The sequence below is a fragment of the Octopus bimaculoides genome, chromosome 11, assembly GCF_001194135.2.
Source record: "Octopus bimaculoides isolate UCB-OBI-ISO-001 chromosome 11, ASM119413v2, whole genome shotgun sequence".
In the NCBI taxonomy this organism is placed as follows: Eukaryota; Metazoa; Mollusca; class Cephalopoda; order Octopoda; family Octopodidae; genus Octopus; species Octopus bimaculoides.
Genome location: NC_068991.1, coordinates 485,809 through 496,379, shown reverse-complemented (window position 1 = coordinate 496,379; position 10,571 = coordinate 485,809). Strand labels below are relative to the sequence as shown.

The 10,571-nt window shown below is 35.9% G+C and overlaps 1 protein-coding gene across 4 annotated transcripts in view; it reads right to left on the bottom strand.

Annotated features, from left to right (window-relative positions):
- Nucleotides 1-10,571, bottom strand: part of LOC106881844 (membrane-associated protein Hem) — a 60,586-nt gene that overhangs the window by 33,165 nt on the left and 16,850 nt on the right. For all 4 annotated transcript variants that reach the window (XM_014932355.2, XM_014932358.2, XM_014932356.2 and 1 more), the window contains exons 3-16: nucleotides 9,729-9,815; nucleotides 7,980-8,036; nucleotides 7,660-7,802; nucleotides 6,632-6,722; nucleotides 5,806-5,943; nucleotides 5,456-5,504; nucleotides 4,819-4,972; nucleotides 4,561-4,626; nucleotides 4,198-4,294; nucleotides 2,859-2,983; nucleotides 2,449-2,489; nucleotides 1,309-1,400; nucleotides 559-640; nucleotides 85-143 (exon numbers count right to left, since the gene is read on the bottom strand). In XM_014932355.2, the coding sequence (XP_014787841.1) occupies nucleotides 85-143; nucleotides 559-640; nucleotides 1,309-1,400; nucleotides 2,449-2,489; nucleotides 2,859-2,983; nucleotides 4,198-4,294; nucleotides 4,561-4,626; nucleotides 4,819-4,972; nucleotides 5,456-5,504; nucleotides 5,806-5,943; nucleotides 6,632-6,722; nucleotides 7,660-7,802; nucleotides 7,980-8,036; nucleotides 9,729-9,815 (1,281 nt within the window). The remainder of the gene's footprint in view (nucleotides 1-84; nucleotides 144-558; nucleotides 641-1,308; nucleotides 1,401-2,448; nucleotides 2,490-2,858; nucleotides 2,984-4,197; nucleotides 4,295-4,560; nucleotides 4,627-4,818; nucleotides 4,973-5,455; nucleotides 5,505-5,805; nucleotides 5,944-6,631; nucleotides 6,723-7,659; nucleotides 7,803-7,979; nucleotides 8,037-9,728; nucleotides 9,816-10,571) is intronic.

Here is a 10,571-nt window from a genome sequence, read left to right as displayed (position 1 = left end):
AGAGAGAGAGAGAGAGAGAGAGAGAGAGAGAGAGAGAGAGAGATAGAGAGAGAGAGAGAGAGAGAAAGTGTTTGTAGGAATTACCTGAAGCCTAAACCAATCTAGTCGAACACCTCGGAAATCAAAAAGGTCATTATTTTCCACTGAAATAGTAAAAAATATAAACAAAGAATCAAAATCTCAGAAGATGATGATGATGATGACCATAAAAAAGAAAAACATTGTATAAAAACCTAATGAGCTTCTTGTTTGAGGTAAACTAATTCTTGAAATTACTTGAAAATGGGTAGAAAATTTAAAAAATAAATGGAGTAAAATATATATTAATATAGATTAATTTAGGAATTTCTTTGAATTCCTTATTGTTACACTGCAATAAGAAAGATTTCTAGAGCCAAACCATGGCAAATCCAATTTGTCAATAATCTACATACTGGTTGAAGATAGAAAAATGTTCTTAGTCAAAGAGGTTCCAAAAGATGGTAACTCTAAGTACCAATGTTCTTTTATGGAAGTTAATCAAAAAGAAAAACAAACAAGTCCAGCAATAATTCTTACCTTGTTTTATAGACATAGCAGATATAGTGCTGTAGATGGATGATAAAATCACGGATTCGTCTTCAGGACACGTTGACCAGTTCTTCAAGGAAGAACAATTAAAGTTAACAGAATATGGAATGGTAAGCGAGAGTTAGGAGTGGAGAGGAGCAAGAGGGGGTGGAGGTGTTAGAATTCTAATGACTGTCTTGATTCGATAAACCAACTGAATTAATTAAATATGGTGTTTAGATCTTTTATCATTCTGTTACTAATAGTTTTAATGAGTTGTCAGAGAAGGGACAGTGCCCATCTCCTTTGTAGGTCGCATGACCAGACTGGTTAGATCAATGAAGTCGATTGGTACCTAGTCTGAACATCTCCAAACCAAAATCCATAGGGAGAAAACCAGTGTGTGTGTGTATGTGTTAGATTACTCTTTGTCTGCTAACACAAGAATACTGTGCATATATAATATTATTATGCACAGTATTATGCATATATAATATAAAATTAATAAATTTTAATTTTTGAACTGACAATTGTATATCTCCATTTTCTATTCATTTTTATAAATTTAATATACATCCATGTGATTTGTAAGGTTTTTCTCTACAAAATTGGGTATTTAACAGTGGAACCAGTGAAAGATTGGATGTTTTCATCCCTATTTTCCTTGTGTGTGTGTGTGAGAGATTACCTTTTGTCTATCAACACTAGAATACTGTGCATAGACTTGAGAAAGATGTCAAAGACTGTTTTAGTGCTTACCTGTATCAGCTGGTTAAGTAAGACTGCATCATAGCCAGAGAGATATTGTACATAAAACCGCTGGATCACTTGGTTATATTTCCTTACTAGGGCTGCAAAATGTAATTATTTATATTATTTCAAGGACCCAAGGTATCAGAGAATAACAATAATAACATTAATGATGATGATGCTATCAACATAGAGTTCGAGGGTGATTTATTCAATTTCAGTTTTGATTAGGAGTGATTTTCTCAAGCCCAAAGGAGTTGAAAGGAAAACTGGGGGTGATGACCCCAAAGATTAATAATAATAGTTTCTGATTTGGAAGCAAAAGAAGGGGATGGTTAATAGCATTCGACGGATACTTTACTAAGCCCCAAAAGAATGAAAGGCAAAATTAAACTTAAAAGGATTTGAACTCAGAGTATAAGGAGCTGGAGAAATACTGAGAGGCATTTCCACCGATTCTGCCATGCTTCTAACATAGGAAAAACTTTGAGGGAAAGGAACAGTTGATTGTGCCAAACCCCGTATTTAACTGGTGACTTATTTTACTGACTCTGGGAAGATGAAAGGTGAAACTCATCTCCACAGGATTTGAACTCAGAATATAAAACCTAAAGAAATATCACAAAACATTTTGTCTGCCTATTTAACAAAATCACAATGCTTGTATATTCAAGTTATGCTCTAAGCAAACTTAACTATGGAACAAAATCAGAATCTTTGACAGAATGAAACAATATTTTGAAAATGTCTGCTGCTCTGATAAAAGTGATTACAATAAAATACCCAATACATTATTGTAGTTGGTGTGGAAGAAACGGGCATACAACTGTTATAGATTTAGTGGGGTCACCTGGAGTAAATGGTGACTTACTGATATGGAGCGGGGGGGGGGGCAGGATTTGGTTTATAAAGGAAGAGTTTACAGGGTAAAGGGGGTAATGTTTACAGTATAGTGTAATCAATAACAATTAGTGACACAGAGTGTGAGTGCTACCACTGGAGCTATTGTTTTACATGGTGGCCCCTTAACTATGGTCAACTGGCTGCAATCAATAAAAGAATAAAAGACTTTTCAATATGAAAACTATTATTGGAAATGTTGATAAGAGAGAGAAAATTGAACTAAGTAAAATGTAGGAATGAATTTACCTTTTAATTCTTCCATGTAAAATAATAATTCAGGAATTTGTCTGGAAAAGTCAAATACAGAGAACTAATTAATACAAGGGATAATTGTTGCTATTTGATGCCCAGGAGCATCGAATAGTCGTCTAGCATGATCATCTTTTGTATTCAAAATGTAACTGAAACTCCATTATTTAATGTGTCCTTCCTGTGTTATTCTTTAAAGTGAACTTGGTTACTATTTCTAGCAGGTTGAGCAACCACACAGAAGATTTCCTGTTGATTCAGTTTTGAATATTGAGAGACCACTAATTTTATTATGAAGATCATGTTGATATTTCTTATTTCATTCCAGTGTTTACATTTAAAAATCAAAAGTAGGGAACAAAAGACACCGAAGGTAGGGAGGAGTTAGGGTTAGGGTTTGAACTCACCGATCTATGAAATCCTCCTGAGATAATTTTATGTTATGGCGTTTTGAAGGCGGATTATCAAAATGGCGTAGTAACCAGAATATTTCGTCTCGAGCCATTGATAAGGCCTGGAACACAAGTAAAACCTAGACGAACAGACAAAACATAAGTGATTATTGCTGAACCAAAATGAAATTAAGCTATAATTTAATTGGTACTAATTCATTAGAAAACATCATATAACTAAGGGAGAGCTGTGAAGTTAGTCAGGAGATGACATTTCAAATCATCATTCTTCCCAAACATTCCAAATACTATCAGAAAAGTAAAGAAGCTGGATTTAGATTTTAGGGAAAAGTTCCTTGGCAATTTATTGCAATTTCATTAATCTTTAAAAAAACAGTTACATAAGGAAGTTTGTTTTGGTACTAGTAATGTTCCATCACTGAAGACTGGGGTTGTTGAATTACTTTGCATCAAATGACAGACAATATCTTAATTCTGCTTCCAAGCCTTAATTTAACTTCAGTTAGGTCTTGTGGAATGCCAGAATATGTAGAAGACTTGCAAGTGAGAGGTGACAGCTGTGGATAAAACAAAAAAATTCTACATAAAGAATTTGGGTGCTATACTGCTACACCTCAATATGCTATCAGAACGGGAATAACAAAGGGTTAAAAAGAATACCAAGAAAATATTTGGACTACTTCTGTTTCAAGATGTTTGTATAACACCCCAAAAATATTAAACGGAAAAAAAGGAATCTTATGAAAATCAAACCAGCTATTATTATGTGGAAGCTGACTAGACTTTTGCTAGACTGTTTCAGTCAGTTCTTTGTCTTATGTAGGCACATATATTATAGATAGAGTCACACTGCACTGCACTGCACTGCACTGCACTGCACTACTCTGCACTGCACTGCACACACACACACACACACAAACGCACACACACGCACACACACACACACACACACACACACAGAGTTCCAAATGTAGACGTTATCAAGCTATTAATCAACCAAGCCATATCCTGCAGAGCAGATTTTGTTGCAAGAATTTGGACCAAATGTCTGCTCTGAGGGAAACCTCGTTTCTCCTCTCTTTCTCTCCATCAATCTCAGAATCCTTACAAGAGGTCTTGACCTCTGTTCTTCTTCCTCCTCAAATTGAACGATAAATCAGTCTGGGTACAAAGAGCCAAGCTGTTCTGGGATATTATCACAAAACACCTGAAACTTTTCTCATTTTGCTTTCTTTGCAAGAACAGCAGCAACAGCAGAATGGTTTTGGTAGGTGAACTACCAAGAAACGAAATTATTAATAGAGGTGGAAATATAGAATTATCTCAGACTTACTTTAGGTCCCAATAATCCAGGTTGATCCGTATAAATCAAAGCTAATTCCTTTAAAGCTGTTCTTAGAAATTTCCTTCGTTCTCTATGAAGACCAGGTCTAAAGGAAAACAATGTTTTATTAGTGGTTTTCTGGAGACATTTTAAATGTGCAAAAACACACACACACGCGTAAATAGTTTCAATTTTAAACAGCAGAACTGGTCAAGGTGCAATTAATGTCAGAAAGAGATAGAAGTGAAACAGAGATGAGGGGATGGTGGGTGTGAGGGGATGGTGGGGACGAGGGGATGATGGAGTTAAGGGATGAAGTGGGATAACAGATATAGAAAGATATTGAAGTAAAACCATTGAGACAAGACTTACGATGTCTGAAGTGCATGTTGCTGGAAATCTTTAACTTCCGTCACTCTTTTGTGTTGTATATGTTGTCTGAAAGAGATCAAAAGAACGATGTTGAACAGTCATTAGTCAGTATGTAGTGCATAATTGGCATACACACAGGCACACTCATACATCTGATAAAGGAGTGACAAGGCCAACGTTTAACTCTGCCCATTGTACTAATTAATTAACAGGAGATCAGTAACAAGTATGAAGGAGTTTATAAGGATTAGCACTCACCCTTTAAGGCTGTCAAAGAAAGCAGCAATATAACTATGGATGTGCAGTACCTCGTCTCTGCATAGTTGTACAATGTAGCCAGACTGGAGAGCTGTTTTCCATAAGTCCCATGGTTGGGGCTCTGATAGACGCTGATAGCAAAGCATCAAGCCAACTGGAAAAGATATGAAATATTAACGTTAGCTGTATTTATTATTCCCTGATGATATTATTTTGTTCATGTGTTTGAAGTTGATATCTTTTATGACAACTATGACAACACATGGCACACACACACACACACACACACACACACACACACACACACACACACACACACACACACACACACACACACACACACACACACACACACACACACACACACACAAAGTTAAAAGGTAATGAGCTTCTCAATAATATTAGCAATAATATGGAATTTGGTTGTTGTTTAGCCCAGAACAGCCATGACTGAGCAGAATTAAGAGCAAAGATATTTCAGACATGACCAACCTGTTTAATAAACAAACACAATGTATCTTGGACTACATTCTTTAATTTAGTGGTAACATAATATTACATACAACTAGCAACCTAATGAATAGGTAATCAAGAACTAGTTAGGTACTTAACAGGTAATTAAACATAATTTACTCACAGATGATCCATCTTTCCATGACATCTTGAGATAGATATTCACATTGAATCTGAAGGAGAAAGAAACGAAGGAGGTAAATAATCAATGGAATCAATCAGCAATCATCATCATTACCAACATCAGTAACAACAAGTTTTTACAAAGGCACAAAGGCTGAAATTTGATGGGGAATAGGAGAACAGGCATTTAAATCAACCCTAATACTTGATTTGGTATTTTATTTTATGACCTCCACCCCAGAATTAGAAAAGACAAATTTGACAGCAGCAAATTATTATTGTTATTGTTATTATTATTATCATTGTTATTTGTGGTGGTGGTGATGGTGAAATATAAAAAGTGTAACTCACTATATCAGTGTTTGGCACATTCATTAACTTTGAAGGTTCCGAGAGGAGACTGAGGATTTGCGAGGATCTCATCTGATCTGCAGGTAAATTTCTCCGAGGATAGATCACATGTAATGACAGTAAAGCTGGCAACAAAAACTGGGAATCAAACAAAAATGCACAATGTTAGGATTTAAACCAGAGATCACTTTGAAATAAGACACGAGTTAGATAAAATAAATGCTTGCTTTAAATAAGATATAATCATAGACAAGATAGAGATCTGTTTGAGATAAGACAGGGTCTTCATGTTTCAGATTATTTATTGGTATCTACTGATAATTAATGATCCAAAGAAGAAATATAGAAAAGAAGCCTCTGGGATCATCAATGTATCCAAGAATAAAACACATAACGATGGTCAGAGATGAAGCAGGCCAAAATACACAAATATATCAGTTGTAATAAGGAAGTCAAACCAAAATAGCGATATTCTGAAATCATTTAATATATATGTTTCAGGTTTGTGTAACATTTCATAGGAAATGCATCCATCATGAAAACCTTCCTCAGTTAAAGCTTTTCGAAAATATGAAGAAATTGATGGAAATATTTCAATATATTCATGGTTAGAGCAGTAAGTTGGCTACTAAGTTAGAAGAGAGAGAGAGTGTGTGTGTGTGTGTGTGTGTGTGGAGGGATGTACATATATGGTGTCATTCAGTTCAGAAGACATAATGTTTGTTATGCTTGACTGATGAGGATATGGTGTCCCCGAGAAACAAACAAAACAAAAAATAAACACAAACAATTAATCAACATTAGTTTTTGAAAAAGTACAACTTACTCTGGCATGTGGAACAAACTCTTCTGCCATTTTCTTCATTGGAGGGTCATAATCAATGATCATTTGACCAAGTCGAGGAAATGCTGGTTCTCTGTGAACATTGGAAAAATGAATCAAAAGTGGGTTGAATTAGTTCTGAGAGAGAGAGAGAGAGAGAGAGGAGCAGAAATTTGTAAAGAAGAGAGAAAGTCAATAGAACTGATCCCAGTGTAAGTGGTAGATATTTCATCAACTAGGAAGGATGAAAAACAAAACTGACCATATTGGGATTTGAAAGCAGAATGTTAAAAGCCATAACTACCACAAGTCATCCAATCTGCCATGTAACCAGTTCTGCTATTATATCATCATCACCATCACTTTAATGTCCACTTTCCAATGGGTCAAGTGGAGTTTCGTGAGGTGGAGTCTCTAAGGCTGGCTGCTCTTCCTGTCACCAACCCTCATCTGTTGTTTCCAGGAAAGATAACATTTCCCCATGGCCAGATATGGTTTTGCAGAATAGAATGACATCAGTTTGTATGACAGTGTTAACAATGATTCTCATCGATTTCTGGCCTTCGGTTTACCTCATAAATACTTATTAGACATTGTCATTGTTTCAGCTGAGGTCAGCTCCCATCAAGCAAGCCATTCCAACTGTGACTAATCCAGTTATTACTATTCAGTAGATCTCTAATTACATCACTGGACGTCTTCTGGTAATTAAGCTCACCTCTATTTGAGAAGACCAGGTAATCTCAAGAGTTTCTCCAAAACTGACAGGAAAGGTTTATTGTTTGGAGATAAGAGGGCATTTGTGGACATGTTTCTGCCTCAATAGACATCAACAGCAAGACAACTGTCAAAAATTTGTTGAATAGTATTTGATATACCTGTATTTAACTAAATAAATAAATATACATACATACATATATATTCAGAGAGAGAGAGAGAGAGAGAGAGAGAGAAAGAGAGAGAATAAAAGATAAATAGTGAAAGTAGATGCATAGTAGTCTATATCTGAATAGTTTAACAAGACAACTTACCCACTGCCATGCTGGAACTCATGTCCCAAGTGGTAAAGACCAAGAATGGTTTTCCTGTCATCTATCTTTGATACAATCACCATTATACAAACATATGTAACTATTAGATCAAGATAGTTCTTTGTCAGATCATAGTTGGAGCTCTGCAATAAACAGACAACAAAATATAATATTTCCCTTTATATAACTTTAAATATATATGACTTTCTTTCACCTGAAATATATCACTAATCACTGGATTAAAATATTAATTTCTCCCATCAACAAAAAACAAAAACTAAACAAAACAGCTGAAGAAAGAAACGGCAAGAATGACTTACAATATCAAGAGTAATCTGACAAGCACCCATCGTGGTTAGCAGCTGAATAATGTGATCCTGTAACAAGAGAAATGAGATTTCAATGGCAATAGAACAAGGAAGATTCTTTATCAATAATGATCAGTTGTTCACTTTGAAGTTCTAACCCTAATTAAATCAGTTTTTCATTAAAGGAAACTGACCCAAGTCCATTTCCTTCACTCCCACCCCCACCAGACTGAGATCCACTATTAACCAAACCTTTCCCTTTCTTCACCATTCACTGTAATTCATCTCCCCCTCTCTTTCTCTCTTTCTCTCCTTCTTTACATGCTCTTGCAAACTTACCTACTCCCCACACACACTTTCCTATCTCTTGTCCCTATTCTCTCTCGTGCCCACCTTCTTTCTACCTTGAGGATATGCCTTGGCATTTCATCACCACCATCACTTTTCTTTCTTTGTAGCTTTCCTCCTATCCCTCCATTGTACGTTAACCTTTCAACATCTGGCATAAAACCAGCCCTCAACATTACACCCACACTCAGCAGAAGGTTCTTCTTTTGCAAGTTACTTGACCCGTACACGTGCGTGTGTGATTGTGTGTGTGTACTTCTTATTGGGGAAGCAGCGATATGATATTTTTATTGAGTGTCAATAAAAATCTTCCCCATATTTAACAAATTCCTGGCTCTTTAGATAAACATTTCCCAGTGAACCATAAATACAGAAAGAATTTTAATTGATGCTCAATAAAAATATCTTACAGCTGTGAATTAAGGCTACCATTGGTATCATGTTAAGAAGAGTGGGAAAATATCCAAGTATCTTAACAATTTTTCAAGTTGATCCCATGGAGAAAGGTGTTCACCTCCATTTTAACGAAACGAGATTGTTTTTCAAAATGGAGGTGAACACCTTTCTTCATGTGATTGGCTTGGATTACTATGGATTACTATGTGTGGGGTGTGGTTGAGAAAGACACCAACTGGTCTGCCTGCAACACAGAGACTGAACTGGTGGCCAAGATTGAAGAGGTGCTCCAAGATCTTCCCAGGGATACAGTAAGAAATGCATGCACCAGGTTCCAGACGCGTTTTTAGGCTGTGATGAAAGCTGAGAGGAGATACTTTGTATAAACTGTTATCTCTTAGCCAAAATCTAGTCGATATGATTTGATTTTCTTAGAATACTTTTGTTTTTGGATGGGGGTGTTTGTGATTTTTCTCTTCTCTTTTTATACAAACTGCCAAATTTAGCCTCAACATCCTAAAAACACACATAGAAAAGCTAACCAGTAGAGGTTGGTCAGTGGTCTGGACTTTTATTGGTTTCATTGCCAGAATTCTGAGAACTGAAGTCAATGACCACCCTGAGGTAAAGGAGAGGCCTCGGAATCACAGAGTTACTGGGACTATGGGAGACTAGGCCACAGTAAAGGTTGTCATTGACTGCATGGTGATGGCCATGGTGTTAAAGTGGGTGGTACAGTAAGCGTTTGTCAATATTGTAGACCAGGATAAACTTCACAACAATCAGTCAGTTCTTCCTGACAGCCCAGTGCTTGAAATGTTCTCCTCTATAATGTCACAACTATAACCTAGACTAGCTTCTTTCTTTTTTATAAGGAATATTTCAATTATAATTAATCTAACTAAACAATTGTCAAGAAATCAATCCCATTGAGAATTTTAACAACAACAATAAACTAAACCTGCCAGGTACCATATTTCAGCATTGAGGCTTGAGTGTGGATAAAACTGAACTCACCTTTAAATCAAGGATATCAACAAAAGTGTTGTAATATAGAGATAATGACTTGATTACTTCCCCTTTCACTTGGTTGACGGCCGAATACTGAAAGTAAAAAAGACAGTGGAACATGGGTTTGTAAACATTTCGTAGCAGAGACAAAAGGATGGCAAATGATTTTTCATTGAACTGTCACCTAGTCATGTACCCAAGAGGACCATTTCAATTAACAGTCACTTCATTAGATCATCTTAATTACTAGTCAACCTATTTTCAAAATTTTATTCAACTAATAAATCCTCTTAACAAGTCTCACTTGACAACACAGGAATTGAGTATCAATCAGCCATACTGCACTTATGTCCACCTCATCCCAAGGTTAGACAGTTTTGTCAACTGACTTCTCTTTATACGTTTATTGAGCCGTGTTTTCACCCTAAACAGTTTTCTCCACAAAACCAGTCAGTCATCTACACACAATCACATATTGTAACATTACAATTAATCTGAAATGTTAGTCAAACCATCAACACATTCTGATTCTCTAATTCAATATTTATAAATGATTGACACCTAATTTGATTACCTGTGGTAGATGAGTTAATGACAGAGGCCTTTACAGGGTTGCTCACCCTGTCAGCTTGCCACCTTATGTTATTCTAAAATAAATGAAATCACATCATCGTAATCTTGAAGCTTTGAGATAATGCAGGATTAAGTGAAAATACTGTGAATGGATAATCTTGAAGCTTTGAGATAATGCAGGATTAAGTGAAAATACTGTGAATGGATAATCTTGAAGCTTTGAGATAATGCAGGATTAAGTGAAAATACTGTGAATGGATAATCTTGAAGCTTTGA